At 34.7% G+C, this 21,422-nt stretch overlaps 1 protein-coding gene across 1 annotated transcript in view; it reads left to right on the top strand.

The window, feature by feature from the left end:
- The window catches only part of LOC110461242, a 40,212-nt gene extending 27,182 nt beyond the window's left edge, over nt 1–13,030 (top strand). Inside the window, exons 3-11 of the mRNA XM_021514632.1 lie at nt 764–864; nt 2,512–2,602; nt 3,939–4,078; nt 5,568–5,703; nt 6,286–6,452; nt 6,928–6,978; nt 7,337–7,415; nt 8,058–8,234; nt 9,498–13,030. Of these exons, the coding sequence (XP_021370307.1) occupies nt 764–864; nt 2,512–2,602; nt 3,939–4,078; nt 5,568–5,703; nt 6,286–6,452; nt 6,928–6,978; nt 7,337–7,415; nt 8,058–8,234; nt 9,498–11,134 (2,579 nt within the window). The 3' untranslated portion in view covers nt 11,135–13,030. The remainder of the gene's footprint in view (nt 1–763; nt 865–2,511; nt 2,603–3,938; nt 4,079–5,567; nt 5,704–6,285; nt 6,453–6,927; nt 6,979–7,336; nt 7,416–8,057; nt 8,235–9,497) is intronic.
- Nucleotides 13,031–21,422: the final 8,392 nt, after the last annotated feature.

The raw sequence follows: 21,422 nt of genomic DNA on the forward strand, positions 1-21,422 counted from the left end.
TTGTAGCTTCCTAGGAAAGAGCCGAACAAAGTTTGAGAATGAAAATGACCTTGACCTTCTTTTAAGGTCACATGAGGCAGATATGTCAAACACTTTAAACGACTTCTTCTGAAGAACTGGTAGTTATAAAATCTTAATATTTGGCAGGTGGCTTCCTGGGAAAGAGCCAAACAAAGTTTGCGAATGAAAATGACCTTGACCTACTTTCAAGGTCACAGCGTTCAAATATGTCAAACAGTTCAAACAGCTTCTTCTGAAGAATTAAAAGGCATAAAATTATAATATTTGGCTGGTGACTTCCCGGGATAGAGCTCACCAAAGTTTGCAAATGAAAATGACCTCAACCTACTTTAGAGGTCACAGAGGTCAACAACATTTTAATGGATTTGTTCTTGAGAACTAAAAGGAATGGATTCATAAGATTTGGCTGGTAGCTTTTTGGAATAGAGCTAACCAATTTGAGAAGGAAAATGACATTGACCTACTTACAAGATCACAGGGAAAAATATGTCAAGCAACTTCTGAAGAAGAATCAAAAAGCATAGAATCTTATAATAATATTTTGCTGGTAGTTTCAACAGATGGAGCCAACAAAGTTTGCAAGGGAAATATTTTTAGTGCAATATAATATTTAATGAGAATGTTTTGCTATGACTGCTTAAATATTCAGGTGAGCGATACAGGCCCTCTTGGGCCTCTTGTTTTTATAACTGCTATTACAGGATTTAATGTAATAAATCAGTTCATCGCTGTATGTTTATAGGTTGGAATGATTACAGCAAGCAGTATGACATCACAGCGTTTAAACCAGCCAACAATTCAACAAGCCCTTTACCGCTTATCTCTGCTGTCAGTTTGTACCAGGTAAGTTTTACGTTCCATCACCAACAACTACTGGATTAAGGTCTAGGTCACCAACCACTTAAAGGTTAAGGTAACCAACAATTACTGGGTCAATGTCACAAACGGCTACTGGGTTAAGGTCACCAACAACTACTGGGTTAAGGTCTAGGTCACCAACCACTAAAAGGTTAAGGTAACCAACAATTACTGGGTCAATGTCACAAACAGCTACTGGGTCAAGGTCACAAACTACTAAAAGGTTAAGGTCACCAACAACTACTGGGTCAAGGTCACCAACAGCTACTGGGTTAAGGTCTAGGTCACCAACCACTAAAAGGTGAAGATAACCAACAATTACTGGGTAAATGTCACAAACAGCTACTGGGTCAATGTCACAAACTACTAAAAGGTCAATGTCACAAACTACTAAAAGGTCAATGTCACCAACTACTTAAAGTTAAGGTCACCAACTACTAAAAGGTTAAGGTCACCAACAACCACTGGGTTAAGGTAACCAACAATTACTGGGTAAATGTCCCAAACAGCTACTTGGTCAAGTTCACAAACTACTAAAATGTTAAGGTCACCAACAGCTACTGGGTCAAGGTCACCAACAGCTACTGGGTAAATGTCCCAAACAGCTACTTGGTCAAGGTCACAAACTACTAAAAGGTTAATGTCATCAACTACTAAAGTTAAGGTCACAAACTACTTAAAGGTTAAGGTCACCAACCATTAAAAGGTTAAGGTCACAAACTACTAAATGGTTAAGGTCACCAACAACTACTGGATTAAGGTCATCAATTACTACTGGATTAAGGTCATCAACTACTACTGGGTCAATGTCACCAACAACTACTGGGTCAATGTCATCACTTACTAAATGGTTAAGGTCACAAACTACTAAATGGTTAAGGTCACCAACAACTACTGGATTAAGGTCACCAACTACTAAAAGATTAAGGTCTTCATCAATTACTGGGTAAATGTCACAAACAGCTACTGGGTCAATGTCACCAACTACTAAAAGTTTGAGGTCACCACCAACTACTTGGTAAAGGTCACCAATCATTATGTGGTCTAGGTCACAAACAACAAAGCAGGGCTAGAAATTAATTCCACTGACCCGATAGCATTAAACATGGTAATCGATATCAAATTTTGACAAATCAGTCAGGCTGGTGGTTTTTAGAACCACAAGCCAGCCCAGGTAAAGATTTCACTAGTCTCCAATTATTATAGGCTTCCCTTAATGTCTAGCCCTACAAAGGGTCAAAACCACCAATCAGTATTGGGTCAAGGTCACAAGGTGGCTATATTTCTTGACATATTTTCAAGAAACTTTACAGACATATATATTTGCCTTGGTCATTTGAGTATGGTTATTATTGGTCTAAATTCAGGGTCATTGTATCTAAAACCAGAGTATTACAAATAACGACTTGTGCTCACTCCATATGTCAAACACAAGGTGGGATTATGGTGAGCTAAGTTTTTGTAGAAGACAGATACATGGATGTTGCATGGTTTTGTTTGAAAATTCCAATACCATACTTACTTATTGCTTGTAATTAAGGTTTGATCAAGGACAAATTGATTTAATTGAAGTATTATGGATTGAAAAAAAAGGTAATAACTTTTCAGAAACTTTTTATATTGCTCTTTCAGAGAAATCAGACAGACAAACAGGTTGGCTATCCAGCCTTGAAGGTGAAGGTGAATGTCCCATACCTGCTGTATGGGCCTGGTCAACAGAATGGTAAGTAAAGGTTATTGCATGATTTCTCGTCACTCGGGACTTATTACACCCTCGCTTCGCTCGGGGGTAATAAGTCCCGAGTGACGAGAAATCATGCAATAACTGGCTTACTGCATGCTTCCCAACTCGAACAAAACAGAAAAGTTGAGTAAAAAAAGTTCACCTGGACAATATTTTTACCTACCCTACACTGCAGATAATTTACATGTACCTATGTGAGTGAGTACTAATCATAACCAGGTAAGATTCTCAATAGCCCAGTCTGAGTGTATCCTTCATAATGGATACAGGTGTTTTTGGATTACTATCCAGGTCCAGTGTCAGGGAAGGTAAGGAGTGTCTGTTCAAAATACGGGAAACAATGTTGAATTTCTGACTACATTTTCAGTTCAATTTTCAAGATGTGGCAAAGGTACAGGCCATTTTCATATATACAATGTAAGGGTTTATCAATCCCTAAGGAATTCCAGTTCTTTCAATGAATGGTATATTTGAATGTGCAATTTTGTATAAAGGAACAGCTCCTTAAGATTATAAACTTTTCCGGGAAATGCTTATCCTCTCACGTGATAAGGAAATCTGTTTGTGTTTTTCAATCATGAAATTACCATTTTTAACTTTCATTTTTTCCCCTTATTTGAAATGTGTCAACTAAGTTTATTCTCTACTGTATTGACTTCATCGTTACTCACTGATTGATTATCTCCCCTTTCTTACAGCATTTGTGGCCACAGTCCACTGGGCACACACCCTCTCATGGTCATGTAATATAATCATGATTGGCCTTGAAAGGGGATTATGTGTGCAGTGGACTGTGGTAGCAATTGATTTATTGCCCACACTTTTCCATTGTGAGAGGTGGGAAGTATGCAGTAATTAGCTTTGTTGACTTGGTGTGACCTAGACTGAAATCTAAACACTTATCTGCCAAAGAAGTACAGCAAAACTTGACCGATAAAAAGTCACCTTAGTATCCAAAAACCTTGTCTCCAAATCTGTATAGTGATTTTTGTCATTGAGTTGTATTAATTAACGATGTTTGGTAAGGTAAAGCGAGAAAAGCCATTAGAGCTTACCTTTTTTTTCATAAGAAAAAAACCTGAATTTTGAGACAACTTAAGAAATGTACTTAACTTCAAATAAATAAACTTATTCTGTATACAGGGTAATTTTAGCCCAGTCATCTTTCGCCTTTAATTTCGTCGTTTAAATTTAATTACTATGTATATTATGCTGTTTACTTATATTCTCTGTAATGATATATTCGTCCTCATTACGGAGGGCGAAACAGGATACTTGTATGTCTATTTAACTGTTTGCTATTTATATTAATCAGAAGTTCCCGAGTCGATGCGGATTGTGTTTTCGAGTGTTGAGACCATTGAGTATAGGGATACATATTACTACAGACATCCAATCACACGGCTGTACAGATTTAGGAACTACACCCCTACATCGTATGATATGGAGCTACCGGTAAATATCGTAGGCAGTTATCACTAATCACACCTGGACTAAGTGGTTGAAAGCTTAATTAAGCAGGATATTTTTTTGATTTTTTTTGGGGGGGGGGGGGGGGATTATCAAGTCTTCCTGAAACACCATTTTTTCGGGGCAAAAGGGAAAAGGGTTGGGCCCATTTGGGGGGAAATACAGGTAAATCATTAACTTTCTTCTCCTTTTGTAAGGACAAAAGAAGTTTAACTGAATTTGATCTGGGGCATACTCTGGGCAAGGTTACTCAGTGTTGTTTAAAATAGTGAGTGTTGCCCAATTGGTGGTGGAGGTACAGGGCAAGATAAAGGAAACAAAATAAAGGTAAATCTTTAAATTCCATCTCCTTCTGAAAACGACCGAGATCCTCACCCTAACATTACATTACTTTTATGTATTGTATATGTATATTAGGAGGTAAATACAACCATACTACTAAGATTAACCTCCGGCCCCAGCCTCGCCCTTAGAGACTTAGTCACTGGGTCAAAATATGGAATTGATGCTTTAATGCTGTTATAAATAGTTGACATCATACCAGTAACATTCATATTCCTAGAATCATGTGTTTAAATGTGAACAAAAGATACTTGAGTGGAAAGTTAGAATTGTTATTATTATAGAAAACACAATGGAATACCACCATCTTTGATGTTGAACATTGACAAATCATTGAAACACAGGTACATGGACAATAAAAACCTATTTTATGCACATTATATTACAAAAACTTAAATGAATAATTGTTAAAAAATGAAAGATTTAATATTAAATTAATTTCAATATTCTATAATTGAACATACATACAATGTAAAAAATTAACCATGTATTATATTTCACATCTCTCAGTGAAAAACTTAAGGATTCACAGTTTTCAATAAGTACCATAACTGCACCAAGTTATATTAGTTTCTGTCCCTCTAACACTTCACCCAAATAAGTGAAATTTGTGTTATTGCTATTATTACTGTAGGTTACTGTCTTGTTTCTTCTAAATTAATGGTTTAATATTGATGAAAGTATAGAAAATTATTATAAAATAATTCATATCTGCATTAACACCAGTTGAATTAGTTTTGACCTTTTTCTCTATAAGTAGCAGGATTATATATATATATATAGGTATTGGTATTCCCATTATAACAGCAAGGACACAGATCCCCTCCAATTTTCCTATTAAACATCAAACACTGAAACTAATTTCACATGGTGACGGGGGCATTCATGTCTTACAGACATTTTTTAGTGTTTTTTTAAAGAAAAATATTGTGCATATATTTTCGATTTTTTTTTTTTCCCAGGTTGAAAATAATTAGCCAGTATCGTAGCATATAATATAATTGAATGGAGCTTATCAAAAGATTTCAAAATACACTGAAGTAAAGTATAGGTTAAGTACAATGATTATATAAATATCTTGCTGCAATGATTTTGAACGGTTTTAATTACAGAAAATATATTATTATTTTAGAAACAAGTGGTATTCAAGTGTCTGACCGGTCTGGACATCTGTGGGAAGGTTCGTGTCTACAACATCCAGCTGACCACCTATGCACATAGCGCTGGCCTGTATTTAGAACTCAACTTCACTGCCACAGCTTACCTGAGTAAGTACACAACCACCTGTTTATTGAGGCTTATACTCATATCTAATATCGTTGAAAGTCTCAATAGGTCAGATTAGAAGTTTGAAATAGTTTCTACATACTGTTTACCAGGAAATTTTCATTGCAGTTTAACCTTCATCTTTTTTGCCCTCTACAATTACAGCAAATATTATGACAGCGAATATGAGTACACATTATACTGTTTAAAGTAATTAAATGTGACAGGCAAAATTTGTATGAAATTCTTGGGGGGGGGGGGGGGGGGGGGGGACTGTGCAACAGCCTCCAATTAAAGGTATATTTCATCTTTTGTGAAGTCTCATTGTATTGATTAGCATAGTTTTAATGCTAATGTGATCTTGTACTGAAACATGATTTTTCTGTTGTGAACACCTCGATTTAAAAGTGTTCTTTTTTTCCATACAATTAAGTTTTTCTTCTTTTAATGAATTAAGGCAGCCCTGTTTAGAATTGTAAAACCCCCAAGAAAATTAAATCTAGGGCATTAGATTTATGACTGATTTAATTTTTAATACATTCCTTCAATAAATAATGTCATTTGATTTTATATTTGTATTTTAGATGAAACAGATTGGTATCCAGTGATAGCAACAGCACTTTTACCGAACAACAGTGTTTATGTTGTATTTAGTCCCACAGGATCCAAAGGTGTCTCATATGAGATTTTTCTGGTAGACGAAAATGGACATCAAAAAACTAGTGTTCAGAGTTTTGTTGGATCTGCTCAGGTAAGTTTTCTCCTTGTTAGAGCTCTTCAGGAAATTCTGTTTTGAACTAATCTGAGCATTTACTATGATGATTGTAAAAATGTCACCAAAATTTTCTCCGCGATTTGACTGCAAAATTAAGAAAAAAATGAAGATGAAACAACCCTTATTAATTTGCCTTTTTGATTAATGTTTAACATTTCAGTCCTTTTTGGTTAATGTTTAACATTTCAGTCCTTTTTGGTTAATGTTTAACAGTTCAGACCTTTTTGGTTAATGTTTAACATTTCAGTCCTTTTTGGTAAATGTTTAATATTTCAGTCCTTTTTGGTTAATGTTTAACATTTCAGTTCAAACTTGTACCTGTATATACATGTACCGTTTATAAACATTGTAATAAACCTACAGTGTATTGTAAAAAGCTGTTTTATTCAGGGGAAACCATGCTGTCTGTTGGTCAAACGTTTTGTACTTTCATAAATTCTGTTTATTTCAGAAGTACAGTTGTGAGTTCAGTAACGTAGAGCCAGGTACATACCGGGCTAAGGTATTTATATACAAATGAATATTTTCTTCACTTACTCAGTTCAACACTTGTTCATAATGACAGAAATTGAAGGAAAAACAATTAATTGTAGATTATACAGCATGTGGAAAATCCTTTGAGAAGTTTACCTTAATTACGATACTTTGATTACAGAATTATTTGCATGAATCAATAAATATGTCACAGTAACTTTTAAATATTAATGTTAACTAATATGAATTGTACCTAATGATTTTCTTTCTTTTTTTTCTTGCATGTCTGTAAAACAATTTCAATTGAAAAAATATATAAATATTTTTATAGATTTATTCACTATCCAAGGGAGATAATTCATGTATTATTCTGTTCTCCTTCCTAGCTTTTGGTCAAGCATACAAAAGGAGAGAAGCCTGTATTTACGTTCAAATCAGCAATCTTCATAATTCTGGGAGCAACAAGTTTGTATTTAATTTTATTGTAACCTTGTTTGATATTATTAATTTTCACTAGTGCAAGCTTTAATATTTAATTTTATTGTAACCTTGTTTGATATTATTAATTTTCACTAGTGCAAGCTTTAAAAATACTAAATACGTTATCTTCTTTATTTGATTTTAATTTGATAAAAAAATTAAGCAAACTCTACCTCATACACAGTACAGTACATTTGGCCTTCTATTTTTTTCAAAATTGTATTAGATGAAACACTATTCTTCAAGATTGTATCTTGAATTTCCTGACCTAGCTAGTCTCTTATGCTTTAAGTGCAAGTGATGATGATCTTTGGTGCAGAGAATGTATTATTTATTTTTTTTGATTTTTTTTTGTACGTTCTCAAAATAAGAACTCTTGAGACAAAATTCGGAGTATGTACAAGAAGAAAAATAAGGAAATTGTTTTAAATTACTGAGTATTTGGATTGGCAGGCCCATCTGGCCTTTGCCAATCGATAGTGATCCTGCTTGCAATTCCTTGAAAGGTGTTGGTATCACAGACCAGTATACTATCTTATCCTGCTTTGTCCTCATTGCTTCCATAAGGAAATATTAAATTATATTTATCAAATAAAAAGCAAATTGTGATTTTTTTTCGTTTCCAAGGACCAAGTGTGTCGGTATCGACCCCTACTACAGACTTCGTCATTCCTGTCCTTGTGATTGCAGTTAGTATTGTGATAGCCATCAGTTTGTTGATTCTACTTTATTGGCAGAGGAATAATAGGGACATCTTCAAGTTTTTCTGCTCATTGCCAATCAATCACCAGGAGCGTAAGAAAAGTGAGTTCTTTTGAATATATTTAATTGAAATCCTTCTAATGTGACACCCTATGGGACAGAAAGAGCTGCCAAATCTTACTACAATTTTGTGGTCTGAATTACCCCTGTATGTTTTTTCAAGTTTAATTACAATAAAAAAATCCTACATTTTTTCCATTTTGTTTGTTAGTTTTACCGTAATGCAGAAATGATGTCCACTTTTAGTACTGTTATCATGAATCAGAATCACAGGTGTGTTTTCATCAAGGTCGAAATAGGTAAGATTAAAAGTTTTATTGAATGAGAATCTCTTGTTTCTGAAAGGAAAAAATGTTTTTGCTATGAGATATTCCAGATATTACGCAAGTGTAAATGAGCGTAACACCTAGAGTATTGAGAATGGTAATACATTGCATTGTTTAAAACACATTTCTTTATTAAGTTCAATTTTAGGCTATGTTTGAAATACAAATACATCTATACCTGCTAGGGACATGTCTTACCTGGCTATGGAAATACACTTAGTCATCAAGAAATGTATTTGTTATTTGAACACTAGTTATAATGTAGCTGTATTAAAGGCCTTGAGCAGTGGACAAAACTCATTCATTCTTTATTACCTTAAACCTTGTGGTTTATCAGTGCAGTGCATATATACAGTAAATTTTTTACAGTTCATATATGTACAAAAAATGAATACAACATTCCGTCCATATATACATGAACACTGAGGTGCGGGAGGGTGCAGATTTGACTCCAGGCAGATGGGGCAACTTATGTGTAGGTCTTTGAATGTAGCCTTAAAATGATTGTACAGATATTCTTAAATATCACACGGCAGAACATTGTGAAATAATTTCAATTCTGCACTGTAGAAATTTAACATTCTTGTCCATATCAGGGTTCAACTCTAACATTAGTCCATTAGTCCTGGACTAGTAAAAAAAATAAGAAGGATTTAGTAAATGTTGCAAACCTGTTAGTCATACAGACTAGTTATTTTGTTACACCCTCTCCCTATCCGATACTGATCCATTCCTGGCATTTGCATAGGCAAGGACAAGTGAAACCAACCAAGGACTGGTTGATTAGATTCATCGTACTTTAAACAGTTAGTGTCTAACCTTGCATAAAGGTAGGGAGTTTTAGAATAATAAAAATTAAAAAGCATCAGCAATATGAACCTTTTTAACGACTTATTTTGTTTAAAAGAGTCATTAGTCTGTTCCTAACACATATAGATATACCATGTTTCTAATACCAGCTCTGTCTCTCTGTTTTCAGAGTCATTTCTACTGTATATGAGGGAAGCTGAGAGGTTTGTGCCCTGCATAACATGTTTCCTCAACGACAAACTGTCTTCCATGGAGGTCTTGTATGACAAAGATTGGGAGAAAGATCAGACTCCTCCATTTGACTTGTTTCAGGTGAAGGTGAAACAGTGCTCACATTTGTTGGTCCTGTGGTCTCCATCTGCTTCAGACTGCATGTCCAATCGCAGTACCCTTAGTAGCATAGAGATTAACCCCCAGTGCACTGTCCAAGACTACTTCAAGGAGGCTATTACCTTCTCCAAAGATTTAAGTACTAAAGGGAATTTGAAAATTGTGGTGTTATACATTCCCGGGTATGCGGATATGGGAACAGTATCGAAAAACATTGGGGAACATAGAAAGTTTGACTTAACTCTCCATTGTAAACAACTTTGTAAATATCTTACTGGCGACAAGTCTGAGCTCAATGCAGTAAATGAAAATGCTCTGCAGCAGCAGATTGAAAAAATGATGAACCAGTACCAACAGGAGGATAAAGTTGAAGTTATTAATGGAGACGAAAAAGTAGAAGAAAAGAAGAAAAATGATCATGAATGCCCTGTGCATCCGTATATCCGACCCCCCAATATCCCAGTGTCTCCACCCGTCAATAGAAACATATTCAATGACCAAAGCCAGCAGGACGGTAGTCTCCCTTGCCCCATCCACACACGAACAGAATGGGTACCGCCTTCACACATTCCAACATACAACGAATACCTTTCCAACAAGCAAAATAACGGTCACAATGAATACCATCCCCACTCACCAACAGACAATGGATACCGCCCCCTCATGCAAAATGACAGTCACAATGAATACCATCTCCACTCACCAACAGACAATGGATACCATGCCCAGTCACCAACAGGCAATGGATACCATCCCCACTCACCAACAGACAATGGATACCATCCCCACTCACCAACAGGCAATGGATACCATGCCCAGTCACCAACAGGCAATGAATACCACCCCCTCATGCAAAATGACAGTCACAATGAATACCATCCCCAGTCACCCACAGGCAATGGATACCATCCCCACTCACCCACAGGCAATGGATATCATGCCCACTCACCCACAGACAATGGATACCATCCCCACTCACCAACAGGCAATGGATACCATGCCCAGTCACCAACAGGCAATGAATACCACCCCCTCATGCAAAATGACAGTCACAATGAATACCATCCCCAGTCACCCACAGGCAATGGATACCATCCCCACTCACCAACAGACAATGAATACCATCCCCACTCACCCACAGACAATGGATACCATGCCCACTCACCCACAGACAATGAATACCATCCCCACTCACCCACAGACAATGAATACCATCCCCACTCACCAATAGGCAATGGATACCATGCCCAGTCACCAACAGGCAATGAATACCATCCCCACTCACCAACAGGCAATGAATACCATCCAATCACAGAAGACAACATGACCTCGAATCCCTCGTCAACGGAACCATTATTGAACTCGGATCAAGGCTACGAAAGCAATATGGACAATCTACAACATAGATTCTTTGATTTGTGTTCGTCTGATACCAATACAAAACCAGAATGCAAGGTACAAGTTAATATTCTATAACCTTTGATACTTAAGAGCCAAGGGGTGTGACCTAACAATGTAAAACTGATTGATTAGTTGTGTCCGACCTTAATATAAATTAGGCATGCTTGGCATAGCATACCAGACCCAGGAAAAAACGGCCAGACTGCAAAGGTTTCATTGAAATTTTCTACTGAATTGTATTTTTATGTTAAATCCAGGTACGCTATATATTGTCCCCATTTAGAAATGCAGATCTGTGAAGCGTTTTACTGACATTTATGAATATAGGATATGTGAAGTGCTTATATGTGCATGACTGTGTCAAGGGGATAAAACTGGGTGGGTGGGTTGCCTCTGTTGAACTATGCTTCTTGTTAGAATTGATTAAAGTTTAAGTTTTTTCTTTTTACGATAAACAAAATATTTTAACCCACCTATAAATGCAAACCTAAAATGTTTCGGGTCGGGTTACGTCGAACAGATACATTCTTAATGGGTGGCTTAAACTCCTAATATTATTTTCAGTCAGATTCATTAGTTTGGAAATAAATGTAATATTTAAGTTTTACTTTATACACAAACAATCACGTACGTAATGTATTAAAAGTGTTGCAACGTTTCAAGAATGACTCGACTAGGGATGTCTCCCCTATCGATAGAGAGCATATACACACTGTAAACTGTAATTGTCATATGTATATATCCTGAGATTTGAAACGATTTAGCTTGTTTACACGTTTTTGTGTAGATTAAATGTTAAAGATTGCCTTTTCGCTTATGAAGCTGATTCAACATGGATTTTGCTGTATGGATTAATTTTAGTAGATTGCTTCTTCAAATAATGCATAGTTTTATTTTTAAGTTTTTGACAGTAGAGAATGTTGAATTGTATTATGTTCATGTAAATCTGCAGATTTTTGTTGTTTATTTTGTACTGTTTTTGGTCTGATATCATTTTAAATACTTGATGTGACTGTGTCATTTATTTATTATCTGGTGATGGTGGGATATACAAAACACCCATTGTCCGTTGTGCGTACGTCTGTCACTCTGTATGTCCGTTACTTAAACAATTCTTGTTAGCGCTGTTTCTCAGAAAGCACTGGAGGTGTCTTTCCAAATTTCACAACAATACTCCCATTGGATCATGTGTGATTATGCACACCAAATTTTTGGACTGATTGGAAAACCATAATTGATGACAGGGAGTCATCTTAAGTTTTTAGAGTTAAAAGTTTGTGAGTGCTATTTCACAGAATATACTGGAGGGATCCTCATGGTCTCTAGATATGCATACGAAATCTTTGGACTGATTGGGGAACCAAAATGGCCAACAGGTGGCAAAGAGGTAAAGTGTCCTTGCGCTATGTCTCAGAAAGTATTGGAGGGTTCTTACTTTAATTTGCATGAAGGTTCCCAATGGTCCCAGGTTATGCATTTCAAAGTCTGTGACTAATGGGTAAACCAGGATGGCCAACAGGTGGCCATCTTTCATTTTGACGGTTAATAGTTTTTCTTTATATCTCAGATAATACTGGAGGAATCCTTCTAAGAACTGATATGTAGGTTCTCCGTGGTCCCTAGTTGCGCATATTTACTTTTTAGGTTATGTGGACAACAAAATGGCCAACAGGTGGCCGTCTTGGTTTTGACTATTTAGGTTTGTTATTGCTATTTCTCAGAAAGTACTCAAATTGTGTATTTATGTTCCACTTGCTCCCCTTGTTTATAAAACCTCTTGCCCTAATTAGAGTTCATCCCTCATTTACAGCACTTCTAATCATGTAAGAATTCATTTTTTTTAGCATTTTGAATATAGTTTTGCAATTGTGATGCAATAACATTTGTCATAGTGGCAAATAACATTTATCATGATGACAAATAACATTTATCATAGTGGCAAATAACATTTATCATAGTGACAAATAACATTTATCATGGTGACAAATAACATTTATCATAGTCACAAATAACATTTATCATAGTGGCAAATAACATTTATCATGGTGACAAATAACATTTATCATGGTGACAAATAACATTTATCATAGTGACAAATAACATTTATCATAGTGGCAAATAACATTTATCATGGTGACAAATAACATTTATCATGGTGACAAATAACATTTATCATAGTGACAAATAACATTTATCATAGTGGCAAATAACATTTATCATGGTGACAAATAACATTTATCATGGTGACAAATAACATTTATCATAGTGACAAATAACATTTATCATAGTGGCAAATAACATTTATCATGGTGACAAATAACATTTATCATGGTGACAAATTACATTTATCATAGTGACAAATAACATTTATCATAGTCGCAAATAACATTTATCATAGTGACAAATAACATTTGTCATTATGGCAAATAACATTTATCATGGTGACAAATAACATTTATCATAGTGACAAATAACATGTATCAAATAACATTTATCATAGTGACAAATAACGTTTATCATGGTGACAAATAACATTTATCATAGTGACAAATAACATTTGTCATAGTGGCAAATAACATTTATCATGGTGACAAATAACATTTATCATAGTGACAAATAACATTTATCATAGTCGCAAATAACATTTATCATAGTGACACATAACATTTGTCATTATGGCAAATAACATATATCATAGTGACAAATAACATTTGTCATTATGGCAAATAACATTTATCATAGTGGCAAATAACATTTATAATGGTGACAAATAACATTTATCATGGTGACAAATAACATTTATCACTAATGACAAATAACATTTATCATGGTGACAAATAACATTTATCATGGTGACAAATAACATTTATCATAGTGACTAATAACATTTATCACTAGTGACAAATAACATTTATCATGGTGACAAATAACATTTATCATGGTGGCAAATAACATTTATCATGGTAACAGATAACATTTGTCATGGTGACAAATAACATTTATCATGGTGACAAATAACATTTACCATGGTGACAAATAACATTTACCATGGTGACAAATAAGTGTTTACTGCTAAATTTGAAGCTCATCTTTTTTTTGCTGCTGTTTTTTTTTGTAATATTTAAATTTTATGATTAGGATATAGAAGCTTGCTATTTTGTTAAGATGCATATATTATGTTTACCATTGCGTTGCACTAGTTACATGTATATAAATTTATATTTAAAAAGAAATATGTATATGAAAAGAATTTATGGTATGTATAGAAAAAAAAGGCATATCGACTGATTTTAAATGTTTCAAATTGATATGTAATAACCAGCTTGTTTTAAGTCACTTGTTATCTATATGTTAATCACTTTTTTTTAAAACTTTTTAATATAAAATCTCAAACTTTTTGTTTGGTGTCTTGTTGAATATGTTTAGTTTGATATGTTGTCTTTCTCTTTACATACAAAATTAACACTTTATTATGTATTGAAAAATGTTCCACCTAACAAACCTGTAGATGAAAAACAAATCTCAAATAGCACCATATAGATCTAGGGGGTACAAATTGACAACAAAACAGCTTTTGATACATGTATCACTATGTGACGCTGGAGGTCTGAAAGAAAATTTTCAAAACATTAAACAAATAGTGATTAAATATGTTTGTATTAATTAGCATGTTTCCTTGTCAAAACTAGTGTGATCAGTATGGTCCCATATAAGCTAGTATGTAATACAGTCATACTTCCATAAATCCAATTTTAAAGATTAAAATTTCTTGATGTGTCGAGCTTCTGGCAAAGTCTAAATTTGTTTCCTGTATACCACTACTGATATTCCATATGAATCCTGTTTAAACCAGTATGTTCTGTCTGTACCCTGTTAAAGCTATAGGTAAAGTACATGTATAAGTATGTAAACTTGTCAAAGCTATTATGGTATGTATGTACCTTGTATACCAATTAAAACCTGTACGATCAGTTTGTACCCTGTTAAAACTATAGGTAAAGTGCATGTATAAGTATGTACACTCGTCAAAGCTATTTGGTATGTACCAAGTTAAAATCTGTATGCTCAGTATCACATGTACTTTGTGCAAACTATTATTGTAATGCTGTGTTGCCTGTTCAGACATGTATCGCATGTACTAGCTCATGTTAAAGGCTTTGAACTAACCTTTATTTATATACTAATAGTTAAAAAAAAGATTTGAAGAAATTTTTGATATGGAAAATTATTATTAATATTCATATGTATGCTTTTAAATTAATTATTTTTTTGTACATAACATTCATGAACCGATAGTGGGTTTTATTGATTTTTGTTTGAAGTTTAAAAACTTTTATTTTGATTTAAGTTATAATCCTGTTCCATGTGTGTATAATGTTTTTGATTGACAATTTAATTTTTATATATATATATATATTTTAAAGAAATTTTGAGAATTATTCGTTTATACACAATCCTTGTTGTGTGTTCAAGTATTTGATATACTGTTGTGCCATTATATCTTTTGTAACATTTAACTTTTCCTTCACATAAAAAAAAAATGACGATGTATTATATTTATTACGTTATAAATGTTAAAGTTTGTCTGACCTCCTGTGGCAGTTGGTCAGAGAGTCTACAAGTGTTTAAATGTTTTTTATCCTAGGTCCCAGTTTCAAGAAATTCCCTAATGATTTTTTATAACACAACATTATACAAAAAAAATCAGTAATGAATGAAATTCTCCGAAGTTTAGTGATGCTTTCCTATGGGAAAACTCAATTTAAAGGAATTCCTTCAAGTTAAGAAATATTGTTTTGAAACCAGGGTCAGGTGCTGTTTCTCAGTAGTTAAATTTAATGTTATCTGACCCTGTTTGTCAGATGATGAGATAAATTACAGGAGTGTAAATGTTTCCGACCATGTGTGATTTTGCTTTCATAACAGGCCAGCAGTTGTTCTTTCTTTATATCTGTTGAATTGGCAGTGCTCGCAACAAAAGAACGTAAACAAATATCTTACAGAGAAGCACACCAGTCAAACCTTATATAACCACAGGAACATGGGAATTTCTTACAGATAAATTTTGAACCTTTGAGGTGTTCAGCGTGATTTTACAAGATTAAGGGGCTTAGATCAATTTTCAGTATAAAAGAAAATACGTATTAACCATCACTGGGAGTGGCATTTTTATTGACCTGAACCTTTAAAGCTTGTAAAATCACTCGGAACACCTCAGTTTAGGTCTAAACATTTAGCTGTAACAAATTCTCAGGTCCATGTGAACTTAACATGTACAAAAGTGTCACCAGGTGGTGGAGCATACATACACCATGTAATTGTTTTACTAAAGCACAAGTTCCTTAGGTCTATAACACCTTGACATGGGAAGTAACTCTAGTACGTAGTTTCATCTATATATTATAAGGGGGCATACTCGAGAGAGAAAAAAACTACAGCTCTGACAAGGAACTTTTACTGATGCCGTAATACCCTTACCATAAATAAACGATGTTTTGTTCTGTGAACCTGATAAGTGAGAATTATATTCATACCACAAATGAGTGTTGTGACAAATTATTTATTCATCATTTCAATTTGCAATAATTCATTCATTTTCGACTTAGTTGTTCCTTTTCATGGATTTCATGTGGTACCGGTACTACTACTTAAATGGTGCATGGAATCTCACTTTGAAATGAATACATGCATAGTCTGTGTATATAGAAATAAAACATCATGAAATGTCACGTCTTCATTAAATTGCTGTTTTTCGTAACTTTGATTTTGTCGTCTTGCATGTTCATTTGTATTTGGCTTTCTGAGCACCCTTTTTAAAAAAAATCTTTAATAATATCTTTGATAATTGTTAATGATGAAATATATTGTCACTATCTCGGAAATAGGTCTATATAAGTCTGTGACAGTATCAGTTAAAATGAAGTCCTTTCATCTTTAGCCATGGCTTTCCAAACTACCCTTGCATTGCTGCTTTGTATTAATTAGTGGTTAGTTAAAAATGATTTCTCATTATACAAACATCCATTCATGTCATCGCAACTAAGTTTTCAAAAAAAGAGGTAAATTCGCCAGATTACAATTTTTGCAAAGTATTATTTATTGACAGTCTTTTAGTTTACTAAACCGTAATAAAAAATCATAACATTATCAGCCTATCATTTGATTTCGAAATGATTGAGATTATTTGGCAAATAAATGAGATAACACTTATACAATTCTCCCCTATTACGTTTGACCTAAATTTAGACATGGCTGTATTGTTACAATAACACAAGTGCTCAACAGATCCTTTCGCTCAATATATATCTATACTATTTATCACATTATCATCGTATGTTTTGGTGGATATATTATGTTATGTATTTTATTTAACATCTCATACATCTTCTTTGAATGTTTCGTCAAATAAACATGACATTTTGTTATACATGTACCGTTGTGAAATCAAAGCTTTTCATTAACATGTACATCGAAACAGCATTCCAAATAAATTTACATGTTATTGCAACTTTGTGTGGTTTGATTATTTAGTGAACTGGCCTGGAAAGCAGAAATATTATCAATGTTCTTCTTTGGCTTTCCCCCTACCAAACGTATATGCCACTACTCGATGCCATTATTTAGTTAGGAAACTTACCAGAGCAACATATATTTGTCTTGTTAAAAGCTGAATATATACCATTCTTTTCTTTTTGAATTGGTTTGGATTAGTTTTCTACGAAATGAACGATGATAATTTTCAGAATATAAGAAGGCAAAGTGTTTTCATCCTTGATAAATTAATTAATTCATTTTTGGCCCCTGTTGTCACCAATTAGTCCTAGAGCGACGACACAGCACTATGATGCAGTGTAATTTAGTTTACATACTGATCCGTTACCAAATTTAAGGTGCGATCACTGGTGTGTGTTGCGATCATCTTTTATCTGCCAGCTTTGTTTTTCAGGAAAAACCTCATGATCAGAAGGTCATTCACATATAGACTCAATGTATCTAAGGGATAATACCAGAAATCGCTTGCTCTGTACCCGCAAACGCTATTGGCACTGTTCGACTATGTGTGAAGATGTATTCTGAATACCTCGTCGACTCGAACGACATGCCAACAATCCTTTTCAATTGTTTGTATTATGGTTCGGGTGATCCAATCAGTCATTTTTTTGTAAGCAAATCCTTTTTTATTTTTTTAGAAAAGGGCGTTCAAAAGAAAAATTAAAAAACAAATAGGATTATTCTCGCTATGTACAGATATACAGATTCTAGTTAGAACAGAAAGCATAAGACAAAATCTGCAATTGGTCCCGAGTGCCTTCAATAGTACAACTTGGATAAATAAGGAATGCTTCATATTATGAAATGCATTTTTGAGAGAGAAAATCCGAGTTACTTTTTGCCTTTTAATGAACATTTTTAGCTCACCTGGCACGAAGTGCCAAGTGAGCTTATGCCGTGGCGCGGCGTCCGTCGTCCGTCCGTCCGGCGTCCGGCGTCAATATTTTACTTAAAACGACTTCTTCTTAATAACCAAAAGGCCTAGGGTAATGATATTTGGCCAGAAGCAAACTAGGATGAAGGGCTACAAAGTTTGTTAAAATTAATGACCTTCACCCATTTTCAAGGTCACAGGGGTCAAATATGTTAAAAACTTTAAACAATTTCTTCTTAATATCCAAAATGCCCAGGGGGATGATATTTGGCCAGTAGCATGCTGAGATAAAGGGCTACAAAGTTTGTTCAAATGAATGACCTTCCCCCATATTCAAGGTAACAGGGGTCAAATATGTTAAAAACTTTAAACAATTTCTTCTTAATATCCAAAATGCCCAGGGTGATGATATTTGGCCAGTAGCATGCTGGAGTAAAGGGCTACCAAGTTTGTTCAAATGAATGACCTTCACCCAAGTTCAAGGTCACAGGGGTCAAATATGTTTAAAACTTTAAACAACTTCTTCTCAATAACCAAAATGCCCAGGGTGATGATATTTGGCCAGTAGCATGCTGGGGTAAAGGGCTAGCAAGTTTGTTCAAATGAATGACCACCTATATTCAAGATCACAGGGGTCAAATATGTTCAAAACATTAAACAACTTCTTCTGAATAACCAAAATGCACAGGGTGATGATGTTTGGCCAGTAGCATGCTGGGGTAAAGGGCTACAGAGTTTGTTCAAATGAATGACCTTCACCCATATTCAAGGTCATAGGGGTCAAATATGTTAAAAACTTCAAACAACCTCTTCTTAATAACCAAAAATGCCCAGGGTGATGATATTTAGTCAGTGGCATACTAGGATCAAGGGCTACCAAGTTTGTTTAAATGTATGATCTTGAATCATATTCAAGGTCACAAGGAGCAAATATGTTCAAAATATAAAAAAAAATAAACAACTTGTTCTGAATGACCAAAAGGCTCAGGATGTTGATATTTAGTCAGTAGCATGCTGGGATCAAGGACTACTATGTTTGTTAAAGTGAATGACTGACTTATATTGAAGGTCACAGGGGTCAAATATGTTTAAATCTTTTAACGACCTCTTCTGAATAACCATGGGTCCCAGGATGTTGATACTTTGCAAGTTGCATCCTGAGATGAAAGGCTACAAAATTTGTTCAACATAATGACTTTGTTTGACTTTCAATCACAGGGGTGAAATGTTTAAAAAAAAAATAACAGGTTCTTCTGAATGAATTTTAATCATAAATACTGATATTTTATTTTGCCTTTAGTTTTATTTTAGATCACTTTTAAGGTTACAAGTTTGAGATTTATACCAGGTGAGCGATGCAGGCCCATTGGGCCTCTTGTTATTAAAATACGAACCAGTGCAGAATGAATTGTCGGTAAACAAATGTGCCATTTGACCTATATTAATGTCACTCAGCAGGGAGGTCAGCAGCATTCCATTGTAAAAGAGTCGAATCTTCATTATCACAAAGTTTGAGCTGACTTGATATACAACTGACCTTGGTTATCCCCCTCCCAACTCCCCGACTTCCCTTTTTTAAATATTCTCCAGCACATTAGTACGATATCGAGAACATTCAATAGGTCACCAACGATCTCGGACGGAATGAGTAGGTGTTGGTTAAGATAGATCTACACTGTAAAACATCGAATGTTGGAAGTAAAACCATGACGACGATTGGGTGGTGTCTTGTTAATATTTTCTGAATAAAAACATTCCGTGATTACCGAACATCAGTTAGTGCATGGTACATGTGCGTTTGCTATTTATTTTTGTCTTTCATCATCACATAACATTTCTTAATTGTTTGGGACTGCGCATGTTTATGCCTTTTTAGGTCACCTGAGCTTTGCTCAAGTGACCTATTCCAATCACTTTCCGTCCTCCGTCGTCCGTCGTGCGTCGTGCGTAAACTTTTTACTTTTTCAACTTCTTCTCAAGAACCAATGGATGGAATTTTTGGTCAGAATCCTCCTTGGTAGATGAGGCTTCCAAATTGTAAAATTGGGGTTCCTACCTCAACCCTAGGGGCCAGGGCGGGGCCCAAAAGGGAAAATTACCCAATATTTCAAAAATCTTCTTCTCCAGACTCAGAGGTATTACAGTCATTTTCTCTGTATGGATGGAAAGATCATCAGGGGCTTTATTTAAATTGTAAATTTCAGGACCCCCAAGCTATCCGTTCTCCCTTGGGGAGGGGGTAAAGTTTACTATAGTTTATATAGGGAAACAACACTTTTGGGTATATTTTGACAATTTTCTGTTGGAAATTATTTTTACTTGGTCAGAATCATCTTTGGTGGGTGACGGTATCACATTGTAAACTTGGAATTCCTGCCCCATCCCCAGGGGTTAGAGCGGGGCCCCAAAGGGAACATTTACAAATATTTTAAAATTCTTATCCTTTGATGACATGACAAGTATTGTATTTCACTTAGGTTACATGCTGATTTCCACATCACATCTAAACAATAAAATAAAGCTACCAGTACCTATGATATAACTCAGGGGACCGCTAAGGCCCTTGGGCCTCTTGTTTAAATTTGAATTGATTCAGGTGCCCCTCGGCTCCTGTTGTTGTCTTTTCAAGGTGTTTTTAATTTAACATCTTCTCCTTATGTATATGTTGATCCGGTTGTGTTTGTTTGACGGAACGGCTGCCTCAAGATACTTTCTATCTAATAATTTGAACGAGCGATATAAAATACCACGCTTGTTCTTTATTAAAAAAAGTCTACATCTATTTTACATATTTGATAATAGATGTCTTACCTTACATATCATATGAAAGCAAGTTATTTAGATGCGTTACAGGGGCATCACATGACTAACTTTACAATTCGGGCCTGTTGATCATAAAATATCGCCACTGTCTATATATATAGTGTTAGTCGAGCT

This window comes from Mizuhopecten yessoensis, unplaced genomic scaffold, assembly GCF_002113885.1.
Source record: "Mizuhopecten yessoensis strain PY_sf001 unplaced genomic scaffold, ASM211388v2 scaffold10591, whole genome shotgun sequence".
NCBI classification, from domain to species: domain Eukaryota; kingdom Metazoa; phylum Mollusca; class Bivalvia; order Pectinida; family Pectinidae; genus Mizuhopecten; species Mizuhopecten yessoensis.